A 20,088-nucleotide genomic window follows, 5' to 3' on the forward strand; every position below is an offset into this window, starting at 1 on the left:
ACCTCTTGCACTTGCAAAAATAGCTATTGAATTCTAATATTGTATACATACCTTAAATTGAATTCTTTTTTTTTTTTTCACATTTTTTTAGAGTTTTACCTACTTAATATAAACTTTACATGTCTATGTTTATTTCACAACTTTTTTACTCTTATAATTTTTTAAAAAAAATTTATGAAAAAACTTATTTGGTAAGAAATTTTGCATAATAAATATGAGAACATCTATTATTTAAGGATGACAACGAATTTGCATTTTTTTTTTCCTATCTTGCCTCTTACTTAAATGGGATAAGTTTGGAAGAAAAAAGATTTAACCTAAGTTGGGTTTGAGTATTACATTGTTTTGAATTTATTTAAATTTTTTTTTTCTTTTTAACACATATAAGAAATAAATATAAGAACTTATAAAAATAATAATTTTTCATGTAATTAGAATAAAATAAAAACGAGGTGAAGTTGGATGCATATGGAAAATTTATACCTTTCCCATGTGATTTATAAAAATTTAAATTTCGAAAATGAGAATAAATTTAAATAATGGGTTGGATGGAGGGTAAACGGCCTCGACCCGGTTGCCATCCCTGGGCTGGCTGTTGTGCGATTCAAGACTAAAACAAATAATAAGAATAATAATAAAGAAAAAAAGAAAAAGATAAAATAATGCCTGTTGGGAGGAAGCACAGTAACGCAGACACGGACAGCGATAGAGGCCTCCACCACACCACACCATCTACTTCTTAAGCTCACTCTTCCACTTGCCTCACAGCTTGCCTAATACCAGAAAAAATAAAATAAATTACTTTCTCATAACAGGTCCTCTTCCTCTTCAATCTTTAGGATGCGCAGCATGGCCAGTTCCGCGTCTTCTAGAGGCATAGTCGCCATTGTTGGCGTCGGCCCCAAGCTCGGCCGCTGCATCGCCCGCAAGTTCGCCCACGAAGGCTACACCGTCGCCATCCTCGCACGCGACCTAGGCACTCCTCCGCTCTCTCTCCTACCTTCGTTTGGTTGGAGAGAAATTAATTGCAAAAAATAAAAACTGTTATTTTTCCAACAAAACCTTTTCGGACCAAACGGAGGCATTTCACTTGTTTTTATGTGTTTTGTTAAGTACTAATTGGTCAATGACCAGCAGAGAGGTTATCGAGGTTCGCGGACGAGATAGCGAGAGAGGAAAAGGCCCAAGTGTTCGCCATCAGAATCGACTGCTCCGACTCCAGAAGCGTAAGAGAGGCATTCGAAGGTGTGCTATCTCTTGGATTTGTGGAAGTACTAGTCTACAATGCGTACCAGCCGGTGCCCTGGCATCCCACCAACTTCACCGACATCCACATCGATTCCTTCCAGAAATCACTCGCCGTTTCCTCCATCGGCGCCTTCCTTTGCGCTCAACAGGTTTTTCTCAATTCCCCCACCCAACCAAAAAAAAATAAAAAATGAACGCACAAGTATTATTTTGTTTTCCTTAAGTTTCTAGGAGATCGATAAGCTTGTTACTCGATGGTGTTTGTTAAGCAAGCTGTTGAATTGACTTTGGTGAAACGGAATCAGGTGATTCCGGGAATGGTGGACAGAAAGAAGGGCACGATTCTCTTCACCGGATGTTCGGCTTCGCTGAATGGCATTGCCGGCTACTCCGAATTATGTAATTTCACTGAATCTCAGCAAGCCCAACTTCAGTGGTGGAATCTTTTTTGAAAGATTCAGTAAAGAATTTCTTACCTTTTCCTCCTGTTTTTCCACTTAAACAAACAGGTTGCGGAAAATTCGCCTTGAGAGCTCTATCACAATCTCTGGCGAGGGAGTTTCAGCCACTGGGCGTACACGTGGCCCATGTTATCATCGATGGTGTGGTCGGCCCACCCAGGTTCCTTCCTTTCTTATTTATTTTTCGTCAAGATGTTTGCGTGATGAGTACTGATTCTCCCTTAGAGATTCCCCTTTTTTGACATTGTTTTCAGTTTTCATCAAATTTTCCTGTTTTTGTTCTTTACGATCGCTCGCTGGCCGTTTTGAGACAAAACTACTGTTTTTAAGGGCCAATTTTGTGGTTAGCAAACATATTTTCCCTTTTTTCTTTTTTCTTTTTCAACAACAGAAAATACAGAAAATTTAATATACAGCCCATTCATTTTTTTTTTTAAATATATATATATATACACGAAGAAACTAAAATAATTACCAGTATTTGGCCTAAAAGTAAAATTGAGGTTTACATAATTAAAAAGATCAAATCTTCAGTTTTTATAAGCATGGACTAAGCAGTTGACGCTATTGTCAGATTGATGTGATTCTTGTGAAGTATGGTCCAGGGAGAGGAATTTGCTATCATTATTATATGATTAGTTGTTCAAAATAAATAAGGTTATTTTCTTGTCCAGATTTGTAACAATTCTAAGATACCTCAATTATTCATTTCTCTCCCACCATAAGCATGAAAAGAAGGAAGAGAGAGAGAGGGGCAAAAAGGCTAGGTATAGCGACCAAAGAGGAATGATTAGCAATAAATAGGTAATGGTGATGGATGCAGGGCGGGAACATCAGGGTCGCAAAGATCGTCAGTTGGGGAGCACCAGAGCGGAGGAGGGGACGGGTCTATGGACCCAGATGCGGTGGCTCAAACCTACTGGCACTTGCACATTCAGGACCGGGCCGCTTGGACCCAGGAGATCGACCTTCGTCCTTGCCCCCACAGGCTCTTCTAGTTCTACTCCCTCTTTATAGTTTTCACCTACTTTGTTTGTCGTTACACTATTTCATTCTTCCTCCTCACGCCCCCCCCCTCCCCCTTTTTCCAATTTTTTTCCCCTAAGGTACAAGCAGCCCTCAGCCTTAAGCTGATAAGCAATGTATGCTAAGAAGCAAGACCGCTCACGTGCTTGCCAATCACTAATCCCATGAGTGATTGGTGGTGTGCACTGTGGGGTCTCATATATACTTTTCAGAGTTGGTCCAGGGCGTGATTTCAACGCGGTTCTTTTGTAAGGGTCAATGACGGCTCCGCTGAGTCCCACACCAACAGCCCCAGCCCCATCCCCTTGGTTAAACTTGTCTCGTGCCTATGCTTAGTAATTTGTATTTTGGTGGTTGTTTTTCTTTTATTACGTGAGACTGTGCATAATATGTGTGATTTTAATGATGAAGGATGAAGAATTTGTGAGAATGTACATAATGTCTCTTTAATTTACTTCTTTGAATCCGACTCAATGACTTCTAGTACTTGCAGTGGAAGAAGGAAAAGGGAGGGGGATGGGCCACGGCAGTGGGCAGTAAAGGAGTTGGGTGGACAAGTTGGGGGAAGAATGGGGTATAGATGGGGACAGTGGATGCATGGATATTAAAAAGGAATCGTGTTCTAACTGCGGACGCACAAAGTGGATGTATACTTTCTCGTTATATATGTATACATATATGTCCGCATTTAGTATGAGGGGAAGGGACTCGGTCAAAAAGCTCGCTGCGTGTCCATTGCGGTACTTGTGGGCGAAGCCGTCATTGGTTGGGTCCTACTTCTCTATTTGTCCATACACACCATTTCATTAGGGAGAAGTGTGACGTCATCTCAGTTTCAGATCCGATATTCACAAGTCTTATCTCAATCATTATTAGCTCCATTACCATGCCAACCATGCATTATTTATGTGCCAATTATCCTCATCAAATCTAAAACCAAACTATTTGGACCTAATGAAAATAAGAATTATCTTTAACTCCGATTAACATCGACTCCAATTGAGTGCCATAGTTGGAGCAGCTTCAAGAAGTCTCAGGATATTCCAACACCTCATTTTTATATAAAACCTGATTTTTGTATATTAAATTTGGCCACAACAATCTTTATCAATCCTTGATAAGTCACGGATATGATATCATAATTATATAACTTATATATTAATATAATTAAAATATAAACATTTTTCATCTAAAAATTTAATTAAATCAGGATAAAATATTTTTAATTTTATTAAAAAGAAAAACTAGTAAGAATAAAATAAATTTTCATTATTTAAATTTATTCAAATCTCAACGGTCATATTTATTATCTTAAATCATCATGATAAATATTGATATTTATTATAAAGTTTTTAAATAACATATACATTTAATTTATATGATAATATGAACAAAGATGATATGAAAGCCCAATGACCCTACCTCTTATTTTACATGTAAAGGAACCTATTCGGAATTGGTTCGACGTATGGTCAACTTTGAAGTATGCACAATTAATTGGTTTAATATTGAGCATCAAAATTAAATAGAATTGATCTAATCAGTTTTGGTGTAATGAGAATTGAACTAATTGAACTTAAAGAGTATTTAGGCCCGATTGGTAGATAGAACCCAATGCGTGGAACAAGTTTTGAATGTCTTATACCTCAGGAGCTTTGCAACCTTAGGTGACCCAAGTTTATGATGGGACTGGAAAAGAAGGGGAAGGTGGCACACTAGGTGAGTAATTAACTTAATGGAAAAGAAGGGGAAGGTGGCACACTAGGTGAGTAATTAACTTAATTTATGAAAATAGTTGATATAAGATTACAGTTAACAAAAGATAAGCCAGAGATAAAAGAAGTGGGCGGTTTTACACTAGAAAAGTAGAAGGTCATGGACACTAGGGCATTTATATATACGTACTTGGAAAATAGAAAACCGTGAGCCAAAACGATATCTTATTAGGCTTTATACTTAGATAATCAAAATTATTAAAAAAATAGAAATTGTTCCGTTTAGATCAATTTGGTTTTGTTCAATTTGATCAGATTGTCGGTTCAATATGTTTTTTCACACCCCTAGTTGAACCAACCGAATTGTTCATTCCGTCGGGTCATCCAGTTTGATGCAAAACGAGAGCCAGACCATGGCCTGGTTGATGGTCAATTTGGTAAAGTCGCCCAATTCAACGATTGGACCACGAGGCCTCCTTGACCGTATCAGTCGATTTACCAAGTCAGCAATTGGACCATGAGATCAATCCGATTAGATTCGAATTTAACTTAGTCGCACCGGAAAAGACCATGGTGGAACCAGCTGGTCTAAGTTTTTAACTTTTCAAAACAATAGATGAACTAGTACCAATTGATCTGTTAGAGAATTAATTGATAACTTTGCTGGGGACGACCCATCGCCACCCTAGCAGAACCTCACAGGATTTCAAAATTTATATCAATTGATCCATCCCCCTAATCAACTATTCACTTGGTCGTACATTGAATTCCTGTTTATAGAGATTGATCAATCACTCTTTTGGAGGATTAAGTCAGTGGCATACGAACTTTACAAACTAAGAAGCGAATATTTGTTGGTTTATGATTGATTAAATTGTCAAAGATCATGTGACTCTGATCTCTTTTTATGTTAGGCTTGATTCATGAAACCCACCTATACAGGTTTATATGATATATTCTCATGACTAGACCCCGTCAACTAGAGAAAATGTGACTGGTTTATTTCAGACCGGTTTTTAACGAATAAAATTCCATACATTTCATATTCATTTTTACTTATATTCCCAATCTAGATTTATAGGTTGGTTACTGGACATCACTAATGCTTGGTGGTTCCACTTTGATTATGGATCTTTCATCTCAATCAACATTGAGAATTTTGCAAAGTAAAACCATATTATGAATACCTACAAACAACTACCAAGAAAGGCAAAGATATTGAGTGCCTTGGCAAGGGGCATATTATGGATACCTACCAAGGTGATCGATAAAAATGAGAAATGTGTTATAATTGGTTTAAGAACTACGGATAACTAATGTGCAATCTACTCTAGTTTTAGTCCTTAGTGTGCAGTCATGCCAAAGAAGATGTCATAGAGCTGTGGCACCAAAGGAGTCAAGGTAGTTCATGGATGAATTGCTAAAAATGGAAGACATCAGATCAAAGACAGTAAAAGTAATTCATCAACATATGAACGGGAAAGCTAATCAATGAATGTGATTGTTGTCTCATTATAGCAGTTTCTAACCAGCACAATATATAATTCAAAAGATCAGGACTTACCAGTCTAAAAGTAGCTTGTACAAAAACCAATTCCATGAGGAAGAAGGTGCTGCAGAATTCCAACAGGGCGAAACAACACAGCTTTCAGATCCCAGGACATAACATCCTAACGTCGACCAGTGTGAGAGCCTTTCTTCCTTCCTCTATATGTTTCAGTTCCCAAAGAAAATGGATGCACAGGAAAGCGGTTCAAATTTCTTGTTTCAAACTCGTTGCGGGGATTTGAATAAGCATGGTAGGTATTATAATTGCTCTTGTTTACCCCCTGATGCCATGATGGAGGCATTACAAATGTATCAGCATAAGGCCTAAAAGGCGGCAATCTCATCATATTTGGAGTGGAGCCCATATCATGACTAGAACACCGGTATGGTGTATTTCCATGGTGAAATTCCATTGGAGAGTGGTAAAAATTGTGGGCAGGATCAGTATGCAACTGGATATTGGAAGCTGTGACTTTAGAGGGATATGAGAGCCTCTGATGCCACTGTGAGGATTCAGGGGCTCTTGACTTTATACTCGCCTGTCCAATTGGAAGGGCCTTTTGACAATGATCATTTAACTTTGCATGTCCCATTGCTGTAGCCCTTCCACATTCATCAACTCGCTTCCCCTTTCCTGATGTAGTTCTCCTTCTCACTTGAGGTGGTCTTGTATGGTGGAAATGTTTCTGATACTCTTCACCTAATTATCATTGGAGGTTAAGTCAGACAGAAGATCTAGTGTCTCTCCTTCTATCTCAATCTCTCTATACATACCTCCATTTGAAGACAATTTCTTCTTTGCTTTCTTCTTTGCTCTGACAAGTCTTGCTGCAGCACCTCGTTTATGCTTCTCAGCAAGGACTTGTAATCGTTCTGCTTCATTTTTCCAACGCTAGAGTGGGAAAAAAACCATGCAAGTAAACATCACCTTAATAGGATGGTAAACAGAAAATTTTCTATCTTCTCAGGAACTCCTTACCTGTCTGAAAGTCTTCAATTTATACAGGTTACGGCCCTTCACAAGCAAGGGAAAAAGAGGAGGCAACTTCTTAATCCCTTTGCTCCACAATACTTCAACCTTGCAAATCACAAATACTTATTAATAGCTGAATCAACAGCAGGTGACAGTAAGACATATGCCACACTGAAATAGCAATAGTAATGGCACAAAAAAAGATTATCAAGACTTTCACTCTGATATAAAATCATTAGTTTGGATAAATATAGATCTCCCAAGGACAAATTATTTTGGGCCTAACCCAGAATGTGCAGCACATAACTGTCCCAGCACATGGTTTTACCTCATAATCAACTTAAATTTTCTCCAGAAATAACATCCCATATTCTCAGCCTTACTGTAAATGTATGTTGTTGTTTGGCTGCACCATAGCTTTCCTTAACAATCCTCCCAGCAATAGTTCTCTTGCCTAGAAGCTTCCCATTTCTTTTCACTTTGTCAAACCTGCCCGGAGTTATATCCTCAATTTACAAAGCAACAAAATCTAGGACCTGGGATAAATCAGAAAATTCAGGAATTATGAGAGCACAAATCTAGGACAAGTGAGTACTTTGCATAAACTTTCTGTGTGAAGAGAACAACATCTCCCTTACAGACATCACCTGCACAAAGAAATAAACTTCTAATTTTCTCCAAACAGAACTCCTAGAAAGTTAACCAATGAATGGACAGGCACATAAAGGAAACATTCTTTTACCTGTACAATTAATAAAAAATGAAGATTTGGGATAAAGCATTTCACCATTTCCCTCTTTTATTCTGAAATGCAGGACAGACATAAAAGGAATAGTTAGATAAAATTAGCATGTATTAACAAAATAAGTAACTGGATTACTAATCCCATCCCCTAAACCCAAAAAAAATAAAAAAATAAAAAATGAAGGTATAGAAAATGGCAGCATGTTAAGGCATTACATATAGATTCTTTTGTTTGCTTCTTCCTTTTTTTTTTTCTTCTTTTTTTTTTTTTCTTTTTTCCTTTCCCCCCTTTTCAAGCATATTTGATGAAGTGCACCATAATTGTAGAAATGCGTTTGTAGAATCTAACAAACAAGAACTCTAAAAACAAAGAAGCACATATGATCCCAGAACAAAGATAACAATTCAAAAGCATGCTTAGCAGTTGTTCCTCCTTCTCAAGTCACTTCAAAGCTTAGAAAACTCAGAAAGGACAAATAGCATATTCAACAACAGTAAAGCACAATTTGGGAACAACATTTGTAAGATTAAAGACAGAAACCTGAACGATAGACAGGTAAAAATGAAACTTGAAATCGAGGATGAGAAAACAGCTTCACTTGTAAATTCAAATTAAATGCAGCACTTCCTACTCATTGAGCATGCTCCCCACCCATGCGGTGTTTAAATGACTATGAAAGGTACACCTAAGTTTATTAAACAAATTCAAAACTTAGTCTCCATCCCTTATGTAAGGCTACCATACAGTTCTACAGGATCAAGCTACAGTTTCCATTTTCTAGACAACAAATGCAAACCAAACCCTGCCCCACACAAAAACATCATGATTTTATTTTCCCTCAGGGAAAAGGAAACAACATCAAAACTTTCAGCATATAGCAAAGTAGAATTCCAGAACAAGAAAGGTAAAAAGCCAGGAGAAAATTTAGATGTTTTTAAGATCAAATTAAAATTAATTCCCATATGATATAAAGTGCAAAAATAGGCGAGGTGGAGAATCAACCAACATAAAGTTCAGTTAAGACACCCCCTAATGAGGAAATGGAGAATGAACAAAAAAAAAAAAACAGATCAGTGATACACTAAAGAAGCCATCCAGAGAGTGATTAGTAATCTAAATGCCGTTGTTTCCTACCATATATCAAATGAGATTGTAAATCATTTTGGAGGAAAGATATAGATTTGTGTACATAATCATTTTGGAGGACATTGCAAATTTGCAAGATTTGTGTGAAAGGAAACAGAATGTGATGCTGGAAGCTATGTTCAAGCATTTAAAAGTTAATTATCCCACCTCATTCAATTGAATATGTTTATTCATGTTGGTTGATTGGAAGACTAGAACTTGGTAAGTACTGGGAACAATGGTTCTCTAGAAATTGTTGGATAGGAGTGTGGAGAAAGTTGGTAGTTATGTTAAGCAAAGCAGGATATAGAAGATGAAGGTTATCAATCACTAATTGGTAATGGATGTTGCAAGCTAACAAAGGTAACCTTGTGTTGCTTAACAGCTAAGACATCATTATAATTATTTAAGGAAAGCATACTTTCCAATGTGATGTTCGCATGGCAAGAGGAAAGTGTACTTTCCAATGACCCAATGCTACAACTCAGCAACACAGTAAACATACAAACATTTAGTTGAGGTTGTAAGTCAATAAAAAAATAAAGGAAGAAAGAAAGAAAAGAAAAAAGAAGAAACAAAAGCATGAATACGCATCTGAAGCACAATGCCTTCCATGTCATTCCCAATCAATCTCTTATTGAACATCAACATTTTCTCCACTCAGAAAAGAAAGTGTTATAGCTTTTTATTTCCTCACTGCAAAGAACAATCCTATTTAGGGTCCTTAATTTTTGTGAATTTATAGGGGAGCAATTTGCAGAACTCTTTAAATCCCAAAAGGAACATGGCATTACAAACTGCAACCACAAAAAAGTCTGAGAAAGGCATAGATAAACACAATTTTTCATTGCAATGAACAACTTACCTCCAGTGCTCTTTAATTCTCTCTATACATACTTCCTTAGTTCCTGTTATTCTCAGGCCATGCTTCCTCAAATACACCTTACATTCTTTCAGTTTTAGCTCTTTTATATCACTCCCTTCTGCAGAACACAAAGAGCATCATTCAAATACTGGTCCCCATATGTTTGGATTTCAAAAAGCAGTAGAGAAGGGGGGAGGGGGCAAGAACTTCAAATTCTATTATTTCATTTAAGGAATATGAAGAAGAATAAAATATAATAAATATATTTAAAATTTATATATTTTTTAATTCTTGAACCTCTAGACAGTAGAGGAATAAGGAAAAAAAATAACATCTATTGAATTTAAACTTATTTTTTCTATTCTTCTCCTCTTTTTGTCTCTTCCATTTTCCCTCATTTTATCCTAGGAGTCTTGCTCTCAAAATCTCATGAATGTTTGTTCTCATCTTCCTCGGTTTTATTCCTTTGTTATATAGAGATAAAAAAGAATCTAAAATACATAATTTATTATATTTTATTTCCTTCTGCCAAACAAACAAGAAAATTTTCCTATGATTTATTCCTTTGCCTATAATTTTTGAGATTCAAACAAAAAATTAGTTTCAATTTTTTTTTCTACTCTTTTGCCCCCAAGAACCTGACACAAGATTAACAGCTGAATTTCTTGTGCAGAAAATAAGAGCCTGGACGTCAAGCAAATGACAATAGCAATGGTGATAAGTGCATTGTTTTTCACACGATTTTTATAATCTCTTTTATAACTTGCTTGTTAAAATTAATTTCTTAACCTAAAAAAAAAAAAAAAAGGAAAGAAAGAACCCTAGCCTTGGAGAAGGCGGATGACTCTGTTGCAGATATAATCATCATTATCATCATCATCATCATCCTCTAGATCTTCTTCATCATCATCGGTTTCCATCACCTCATCGTCACTCCCCTCACTGCGCACAACACCACACCACGCAAGAACCACTACATTACTAAATTTGAAAAATAAAAAACAAAAAATCCAATGATCAAGAAACAGAAAATGAAAACAATAAACAAGACCTGCAAGTTGAAGCGCCACACTCCTCGTCGTCTTCTTCGTCGTCGTCGTCATCGGAGTCATCTCCCTCGTTTTCTACTTCTTCTTCGTCGTCGTCGGAAGATGAAGACAGGCATATAACAGTTCGCTTACGTTTCTTTCCAGCCATGCCTGGAAAAGAAATCACTAGACTAAAAATCAACCAAAATGGAGGGGAAGGAACTGCTTCTGATTAGAACACCGAAGCGATTAGCCACAACTTAACTCCATGTCCTAATTCGAAAGATGAAGATTAAAGAAAATAAAAAATTAAAAAATAAATAAATAAAAAAGAACCCTCCTTCAGAGCTGTTGTATTTGGACCGTCCACGTTAACACGTAGATAGACATCCACGGTCTAGATGCAGCATCCCGATGACCAATCAACCTTCATTTGAAAAATGGAAATGGTAGTCATTCGTGGTGTGCATCGGAATTAATTTTTCAAACATCTTATGACTAAAATCAATAGGTCAAAATTATTTTCCTTACATCTCACGCTTCAAAACCAATCTAAATGATTAAATTTCAATTATTAGACTTGTTTTTTAATATGTTTAGTTACAAAAAAAAAAAAAATAATGTATGTCTTTCAAGAATCATGACCCGTGTCTCTCTAAACAAGGTGGGCCAGGCTGGGCTTCGATAGTCTTGGCTTATGTTTGGACTGGCTCGTGCATCCTTAGTGTTAGCCCATTAGGGTTTTGGATCTAGCTTGGTTGGGCTATGGATATGGGATTTTGGGCAAATCTTGTTTTGCACGAAGAAGTTACTCTTCACATTTGAGGATTAAAACCACATCGGAAATATGATTAAACACAATTTTTTTAGGAATTAATTAAGGGCGCAACTTGGATAAGTCAGATTGGAATAACATGTTCAAAGTCGATGGATAGGTCAGGTCGAATTAACCTATTTAAAGTTGTTGAATAACTTAATTTGACCTTCAATTTAAAATAGTCAATGTAAGTCCAATCCAATCTCACTTGTCTAAACTTAAGTTGGTTTAGATTAGATTTTAAGTGATTAGGATGTGATCTAGTTGTATAACTCAAAATTTATAAAAAAAAAAAAAATTATATATATTTATACTAAGATGTGAATTGCTAATGGAATAAAATTTCAAAATAATAATAAAAAAATTAAAATAAATTTTAAATCTTTCTAGAAAAATAAAAAAGTATATAAGATAATTAATATTGAAATTCTTTAAAAATGTATAAAGAAAATGAATATTAGTATATAGAAAATATATATTATAAATATTATAAGAATATTAAACCAAATTTAGGTTAAACCCGGATTATTTTAACTTCGGCTCCAATCAAACTAAAATTAAGTTGAAATCGAAAAAACCGAAGCCGAGCGCAACCCTTTTTTTAAAATAATTATGTAAGCCCAACCAAATTGCCCCGGGTCATCCCATTAACCTCTGGTAAGCCCAAGAGCGATGTCGGACCAAACGTACGTCCCCACATGACTGCACCTTGACCTATGTATTTGTTATTTCTCCTCTATCAATTCATTTTAACCTGTGTGAGAAGGACCATCACCATGTTTGCTCATATTTCTCTCTTCCTTTTGTTTTCTTTGATACACCTTTACCATGTACGAAAATCCACCAACTCAAGGAAGGCGACATTCTGACAGAAACTGCCATTGCACCTTTGCTTAAGATTAGAGATTTCTCAAGCTAGCCAGAGTTGAACCAGTTGGGTTCAGGACCTTCAGTCCAACCGCAAAAATTAGGACATCACTGCATTGCCCCTAAAAATTCATATCGTTTAGTTCTCTTAAGGTAAAATTGGAGAATTTGGGTGGAACACGTTTGAATTAGGAAGTATCGAACATAGCAGATGATGCTACAATGCCAATTCCGACATGTGAGGCCGGTTCAAAAGTCAAAACATCAAATGTCTACTAAACCAGTTGAGAAATATTCTCGTCTGCAATTACACACTTAACTACGGCTTTACACAGAAAAAACACAAACACATGAACATTATCACGTGGAAAAAGCAACGAGGGCCACGGTGTTGATCCTCCCAAACTGTTAGGGGTGTATACAAAGCTTGTGCATAGAAACCTAGAAACGGTCCCAAAATGACTGGGGGGCCCATCGATGCAGTGATGAAAATCCCCAAAGTTTTGAAGCCTCAGAAGTATCTTAACCACCTCATTACCCACTTTTTTTTATTGGCAAAAACAGCCCAAGGCAAGCTGGTAGTTCTTCAAGGTCTGGCATGGGCTTAAAATTTTATTGAGCTTTTGCAAGAGCGCGACTAGACACACCATGCAATAATTTGGCAAACCCAAGGAAGCTCAGTTTTCCATCAGTGTGCCTAATCCAGTCATGGAGAACCGCATGAACAGGGACAGAAGGGCCCAGGCCAAGTTCCTGCAACAATATTTCCAAAATACTGGAGATCAGTTTTTGTTTCTTTATGTTTCCTAAGAAACTACATCAAATCAAAGAGCATAGAAGAATGAACTATCCTTCACAAGTGAGACATGGAAGAAGATGAGCTTAAACTTCAGTGTTTCTCCGGTCAACTAAGTAAAAGCCTACAGGGACTTGAGTAATATTTAGTTTTGACATTGAAATCTGATAAAGGCAAGAAAACTCTTGTATTTGCATTCAGCCCAAATGGGACAATGAGCAAACAGAGCACTGAACCGAGTAGGAATAAATGACTACTTCAACAAACTCTGAGAAACAATTTTAACTGGGGACATCAGATAAAGTTAATTCTGATTATAACAGAAATCGAAATCAAGAATGTAATGTAGTTCAACTATATAGTGGACTCCATTAATTTGTGCTCTGATTTCAGGCTTAACATGATCCCTTAAAAATACTTCATAAATCATTAATCTCCCCATGCCAACTTGAAACACATCTGGACCAAATAAAATCTTCTGTGTCTACTATTAAAACCATATAAAAAATTTTATTTATTGACAAAAAAATAACCCAACATACCGAAGCCAGTTCCTCAATTACAATAGCCCTGTTTCCATCTTTCTCAAAAAGTTCATAGGCACAACGAGCATGTTGCTCCCATCGATCTAGAGCCTCAAGCTGATGAACACTCAATGTAGCTGCACAGAATTCCTCAAAGTCCATCCTTCTGTATTGAAGTGCATTAAGCTGTCACAGAAACAAGAGAAAGTGGTTAACCGCTAGAGAACAAGAACATCAATCACTTCTTCAAGCAATGCCACATATATCACAATAATCAAACACTTACTGATGCCAGTAAATCATGGACACGAGACTCCTTCATGGCATCCGTTGCATTTTTCATCAAGGCCTGAACAAAGAAAAATGTTCAGAGCATTATTCATAACAAACCTGGATAGAAAATTTAGACACCAGGAAAGAAACAAACCGCTCTGATATTTTCTAAGCTTATGGTGCCATTTTTGTTTGGTTCCAATAGAGCAAACTGCTCCTTCAGATAACAGAGCTCATCTACAGTCAGCGTTTTAGATAAAGCCTGCCAAATACCCATAATAAAAAAAAAAGTCAAACAAACAACCATGGCGTATGTGCTAAGACAAGAACTGCTAAAGTTCAAACCTGGAAGCAAGAACAAAGAAGATATGTACACTGTAAAGTTTAGTAAGAAGCATATTAAGGGTCTATCTAGAATAGTCTTCAAGGAAGAATGGCTTCCCATGGTTATTAGAACGACATTGAAGTGCATTAAGTTGTCAAAATTGGGGTGACCCATTGAACCTCTGGTTAGGAAATTTTCTCTCACAACACATTTTAAGTTATAAAATGGAGATATTATCAAGACTAAACATGAAGAACTCCAGAAAGATACAGTTCAACTTGTTAATTATATATGTCACATCGGGCTACAAAACACAAGGAAATGAAAACAATGGAGCTATGCAACAAGGGGATTCCCAACAGCTGCAAAAGAAAAGCCATGCTTAACACTCATGCAGACATGGTAAAATAAATCATAAAAAACAAAAAGAATCTCATATACAAATAGATATAACAAACGCACCCTTAAAGCAGCTTTTCGAAGAGATGATGATCGCATGTAAGCCTTCATGAGTTTCAATATTAGTATATCCAATGGAACTTTTATGTCATTATTTTTAATCCAGGGATGACCTGCAACCGAAGAGTGTGAGTAGCATTTCACAAATAAAAGCACAAATAACCAGCAGTTTTTTTACGGGGTATGAGGACTCACAAAGTGCTTGAGCAGCAGTCATTCTTTTCCGTGGATCTTTATTCAGTAAACGCCTGACAAAGTCTCTTGCCTCAGAAGATAAAGAAGGCCATGGTGGCTCATCAAAACTTGGGTCAGCTTTTAGAACTGCTCGGAAGATGCCAGACTCAGTTCGAGCCCAAAATGGACGGCTGCCACATAATAGGATATATGCAATCACACCAATACTCCAGACGTCAGCCTCTGTAGTGTAAGATCTATGCAGCACTTCAGGTGCTACATAGTATGCACTACCGACAATGTCATTAAGCCTTTCATCTGCAAACAAGTTGAAACATTAGAAACTGTCATTGAATCCCAGAGTTATTTGAATAAACAGCTAGCAGACTATGGATTGAAGGGCTCAGAACATGCCTGGTTTCACGAAATCTGACAAGCCAAAATCTATGGCCTTAAGTTGTGAGTTTTCATCCTTAGACGTGAACAGGAAATTCTGATCCAGCAATTAACTACACTTAGATGAGAATACATAAATGACAAAAAAAAAAAATGCAAATACCACATCCAGTAAGAGAAGTGTGCAATCAATTCTACAAAAACCCTCCCCCCTTTCTCCTCATACCAAACTCCACACACACAAACACATGAGAGAGAGAGAAAGAGAAAGAGAGAGAGAAGATCAATCCCTCAGTAAGTACTGCACTCGTTCAGGCTTAACTTAACACATGATGAACAATGCACAAATGGAAAATGTATTCCACCTCTGGTTTAAGATCCCGGTGCACCACACCCTGGAGGTGGCAAAATGAGACAACATTCAATATCTGGATCATGACAGCCTTTGCGTCTTCTTCAGTGTATTTGCCACCCCTGCAGAAGTAAAAGATCGCTTAGTTATCAGCCCCTAACCAACGTTCCACTTTTTTAATTTCTCATTTTTCTTGTCCATCTAATGCATCCAAAATCTAAAAGATTCAAAGATTACTGTGTCTCATTATAACTAATACACAAAGAAATACCTTGGATGTATTATAAAAGAAATACCTTGAAAGTATTCTATCCAATAGCTCCCCTCCTTCACATAACCTGAAAAATGCAAAACAATTATAGAATCTTATTATTAGAAAGAGGAAACAACATAGAAACACACTCGATTCATCCCGCTGATATTAAATAAATAGATAAATAATAAATATCCAGAAAATTTTTCAGCATGGTTGTAAGACAGAAACAGTAGCAATTTGTTAAGGAAGAAAAGGCCAAGCAAATCCTCATTGCTGATTGAACTAGTTAACAGTTTAACTTATACAAAGAAAGAGTGTGATGTCATTAAATAAAGCCACCATGAATACTTACTCCATTACTATATAGACATTATCATGGTCTTCATATGCATCATAGAATTGTACTAGATTGTTGTGCCCTGTCAGAGCTCTCAATATCTTCACTTCCCTTCTCACATCCTCAATGGCAATGGCTGTAGTCATCTAGCAACAAAAAGGATAACCCACATTTAGCAAAAAACACAAGTAACCCACTGATATAAATATATATATATATAGCGAGAGAGAGAGAGAGAGAGAGAGAGAGAATTGAAGATGTAAGCTACTAAAAACACCATAAAAAAATTCCAAGTCACAGCAAAACCCAATTTGCTACAAACCAAAAGAACCATATGGATTTGAACAACTCTTATCAGTGTCCAGCAGAGAACACTTCTACCATCAGCTCTCTATTGTGATCTTTAAAAGTATATACTACTTTCCTTTCCCACTTTACTACTTTTGCCATTTTTTGAAATCTCTCTTCTTATTAGAAATCTTGAAGGTGGCTGGCTGCCAAGGCTCCGAGCGAGCCTGAAATAGGCCATGTTCTCGCAGTCAAAGTGCATAAAAAATGTAATCTTTTGCACGCAATACAATTTAAATATTAGAATTATTGTTTTTCACGATTAAAAATTTTCTACCCACAGATCAGATCTCTAAAATTTTCAAACTGTTCAGTTAAGGATATGAATCAGTCACTCAGATCATTCGTTATCAATCGAAAAAACCACCCCAAATTCGCATAATTTGACCAAAAAAAGGGAACACAATCAAGAATATAGAACTCGGAAAATGCCGAACCTTGGCCTTTGGTATAACCTTGACGGCAACATTTTGACCCTTAAGCTCACCCTTTTTAAACCTAGCTGAACAGGTGTACCCAAAATGGCCTCTCCCAACCTCTTCCCCAATCTCATACTTGTTCCCGAAATGCTTCGAAAACCCAAAGCTTTTATCCAGCCCCGCCACTCCCTCCGCCGCCTCATTTCCCTCCGGTATAGCCGCCTCATTCGGCTTCACTGAGCCGTGCCGCCGCGCCAACGCAGCTCTGATATGTTTGGCAGGCGACGGAGGGGGAAGGGCCGCTTAAAGAAGCGCTTCGGAGTGGAGTTGGAGCTCAAATTCGCTGGAGATCTCGCCGGGGACTTCTTGGAGAAGAGGTAGTGCGCTGGACTCGGACTGTAGAAGGGGAAAAAAGGTGATTTCTTCCCAGCCTCCACTTCCTCCCTCCGATTCTTAGGGGTTTCGCCATTTACAGAATTAGCAGCCGCAGCAGCCTGGTCATTGTGCTGAGCAACAAGGTCATCCTTCCTACCGGACACGCTGGGGCTTGGGGAGGGCTTGGAATTGCAGAGACCCATTTTCCACCTCCCCAAACACAATCCCCAGAAACACTAACACACACGCAGAGAGAGTTCACACCAACATTATCTGAATGGAACTTGTGTAGCAATTTTGCCTCCTCCGGTTTTAAGAATAAGAAAAGTGAGGAAGATGGTGGGGACTGAAGAGAGAGAAAAGAGAGGATGCCTACAAGCTGCTAAAAAGGAAACGACGGTGTGTTCGCTTTTGTCGAAGCACCAAACTCTGGGTTTTGGGGGGTTTTTAATTAGCGCGCAACGCCTTTTGCCCACGTGGCATCCATCTGGAGCATGTCGCGGTTGATTAAAATTTTTGTTAATAAGGACTAATGGAGTGGGGACCGGTTTATCTACATTGTCTTCCCTGCAGTTATACCCGGTGGGATTGGAAAATGAAATTAGTGAATTACCCCACCACCCCTTCCTTCTCACACTCTGGCGCGGGCCCATTCACATGAACCCAGAAGCTCGCATTTAATTTGAGGCCTTTCTCTTCATCCTCTCTTTTAATTTCTATTTTTAATTTTTAAAATTTTTTATATTTATGTAAATAACTTTTATAAAATAATAAAAGCAATTGAGTTCATGCACTCTGCCCCCGAGGAGACCCCTATCCAGCTTTTCTATTTGACCCACCATGGCCGCCTCCCCGTCAAAGCAAATTATTTTTGGAAAATAAATAAATTAAAATAAAGTCAACCCATAAGATCTTCATATAAGCAAAGATGCAGCGAATCCAAATCAAGCATGTGACAAAATCACAAATACAATTACCCTTTGACTCGATAAACCCAAGCCTTTGATTTTCAGTTTCTCCAAACAGCCTCTTAGACCGGTTATTTTCTCGAGAAAATGATGGATGAAAGATACGAATTAAAATCTCAAGTTGTTTTAATATTTGAATGGGTTAAAATAAAAGTGGGTAAGGGAGAATGACTTTAGAGAACCACTTTGCCATTTTAGCATTAAAATAGGAAATGGAAAGGAAAGGGGGCGGTGGAAAACTGGTGAAAGAATTGGTCCCATGAAGAGTGAGCGAAATGTATGGTTTTTTATTTTATTAATTCCTCCAAAACAGAACCCACATTCATTCTCCTTGCCGCCCACCCAACAATCCTAGAAATGATTTAGTCCCCCGCTATACTTTGACACCCATTTTTGACCTATTTTAATTTTTTGAATAATAAAATTATTTTTATTTAAAAAATCAGTATTAATTTTAATAAAATTTAAATTAATAAAATTTTTGAATCAATGACTCCAAAATCCAATATAATTATCTTTTTTACTTATAATTTAATAATTAAGAAATATTGTTTTGAAATTTTAGAGGTAGTTTAATTAGTTCCGTATTGGATTTGTTTCTTAATGGTTATTAGTTTAAGTCATTCAGGATCACTAGAGGTTTACCAATCGTTAATTTCAAAACCTGTGGGATTAGTCCAAATACGCATAAAAATCGAGAGATATCGGTTTGATTCCTTTAATGCTTTTTAAAATCTATAACTTTTCCATATTCTAAAAACCAGCGAGGTGAGATCAGAGCTGGAATCAGCCTTACGTAGCAGCGTGGGAAAAAGGCGTAGCCTTGCATTACAATTTACAAGATGCTTCCAAACCGTCCAAACCTACCTTCTCCGAATTGATGCCGTTCATTGCTAGGAATATTACATACACATTCAATATTAATATATGTACTCGAGCAGACATTTTCTCCAATATCCTTTTCAATTTGTGACGCACTTGCGGGTTGTGGGTTTTGACTATTGAACCATAATGACGACGATGATGATGATGCTGCTGCCACCCTTACCGATTAGGCAAGTCAAACCCCTTTAAATATTATATTATAAGAAGGAAAGTTTGTTCTTTTTTCTTTGTAATTTATGGCATTATTGCAAATGACACTTCGTTTTTTATTTATATCCTTAACCACCCACCTGCCGTCAGATAAAATCAACAACCACAAACAAAGGTATCATACGTTGGTATCAAATGTTGAGGCCCAAATATGACATTTGGGAATTTTATATTTTGAAAACCACTCCAACATACAGATCTAGGATGACCCTTGCCGGTTTGCCCCGTAACCAATTCAAAAATGGTCATCATCATTTTAGTGAAGCTATTATGCATGAAATGAAGATGTTTTCTCAAGTCAAACGGTTCACAATCCCAAAAGAGGCGGGAGGGAAAGGAAATTTAACTAACCTGAACGTAACTACCCAGAAGATAATAACGGTAATGATGGTGAAAGAAAAGGTGGGGGGGGGGGGGGGGGGGGGGGGGGGGGCGCGGAGAATTCATTATATGGATAGATCCACTAATGAAGGGCACGCTAAGTTAGCTTTGAGAAAAAGAAATTAAGTGGTGCTGGAGGCACATGTCCTCTTCTTGCATTAATACCTTCCAGAAGCAGTGCCTCAGCCCTCC

At 37.2% G+C, this 20,088-nt stretch overlaps 3 protein-coding genes across 3 annotated transcripts; 1 reads left to right on the forward strand and 2 right to left on the reverse strand.

Annotated features, from left to right (window-relative positions):
- The first annotated feature begins 747 nt into the window (after positions 1-747).
- On the forward strand, positions 748-3,171 carry LOC117917780 (3-ketodihydrosphingosine reductase). Its single transcript, XM_034834170.1, has 5 exons — positions 748-976; positions 1,138-1,397; positions 1,554-1,647; positions 1,758-1,869; positions 2,533-3,171. Exons 1-5 carry the CDS (start codon positions 841-843, stop codon positions 2,705-2,707), a joined length of 777 nt encoding a protein of 258 aa, XP_034690061.1. The 5' UTR covers positions 748-840; the 3' UTR covers positions 2,708-3,171.
- A 2,715-nt stretch (positions 3,172-5,886) lies between these two features.
- On the reverse strand, positions 5,887-11,035 carry LOC117919419 (zinc finger CCCH domain-containing protein 62). Its single transcript, XM_034836619.1, has 9 exons — positions 10,758-11,035; positions 10,533-10,648; positions 9,707-9,824; positions 7,714-7,775; positions 7,567-7,618; positions 7,355-7,460; positions 6,978-7,076; positions 6,773-6,890; positions 5,887-6,698 (listed from the first exon to the last, which is right to left on the reverse strand). The coding sequence occupies exons 1-9, from the start codon at positions 10,901-10,903 to the stop codon at positions 6,121-6,123; spliced, it is 1,395 nt and encodes a 464-aa protein (XP_034692510.1). The 5' UTR covers positions 10,904-11,035; the 3' UTR covers positions 5,887-6,120.
- A 1,550-nt stretch (positions 11,036-12,585) lies between these two features.
- LOC117918716 (CDPK-related kinase 5) lies at positions 12,586-17,875 on the reverse strand. Its single transcript, XM_034835565.1, is given in 12 exon segments — positions 12,586-13,171; positions 13,757-13,924; positions 14,025-14,087; positions 14,166-14,273; positions 14,799-14,908; positions 14,991-15,287; positions 15,384-15,462; positions 15,731-15,839; positions 16,014-16,055; positions 16,326-16,456; positions 17,096-17,370; positions 17,373-17,875. Coding segments are annotated over 12 exon segments (1,806 nt in total). The 5' UTR covers positions 17,656-17,875; the 3' UTR covers positions 12,586-13,030.
- Between the last annotated feature and the right edge of the window lie 2,213 nt (positions 17,876-20,088).

This window comes from Vitis riparia, chromosome 7, assembly GCF_004353265.1.
Source record: "Vitis riparia cultivar Riparia Gloire de Montpellier isolate 1030 chromosome 7, EGFV_Vit.rip_1.0, whole genome shotgun sequence".
In the NCBI taxonomy this organism is placed as follows: Eukaryota; Viridiplantae; Streptophyta; class Magnoliopsida; order Vitales; family Vitaceae; genus Vitis; species Vitis riparia.

Excerpts from the sequence above, each read along its gene's own strand:
- LOC117919419 (XM_034836619.1), bottom strand. The coding sequence starts at position 10,903 with ATGGCTGGAAAGAAACGTAAGCGAACTGTTATATGCCTGTCTTCATCT. Across the intron at positions 7,461-7,566 it reads ACACAGAAAGTTTATGCAAA|GTTTGACAAAGTGAAAAGAA; the intron begins GTACTCACTTGT and ends AACTCCGGGCAG. Across the intron at positions 6,891-6,977 it reads AATTGAAGACTTTCAGACAG|CGTTGGAAAAATGAAGCAGA; the intron begins GTAAGGAGTTCC and ends TTCCCACTCTAG.
- LOC117917780 (XM_034834170.1), top strand. The coding sequence starts at position 841 with ATGCGCAGCATGGCCAGTTCCGCGTCTTCTAGAGGCATAGTCGCCATT. Across the intron at positions 1,648-1,757 it reads TGCCGGCTACTCCGAATTAT|GTTGCGGAAAATTCGCCTTG; the intron begins GTAATTTCACTG and ends TTAAACAAACAG. Across the intron at positions 1,870-2,532 it reads GGTGTGGTCGGCCCACCCAG|GGCGGGAACATCAGGGTCGC; the intron begins GTTCCTTCCTTT and ends TGATGGATGCAG.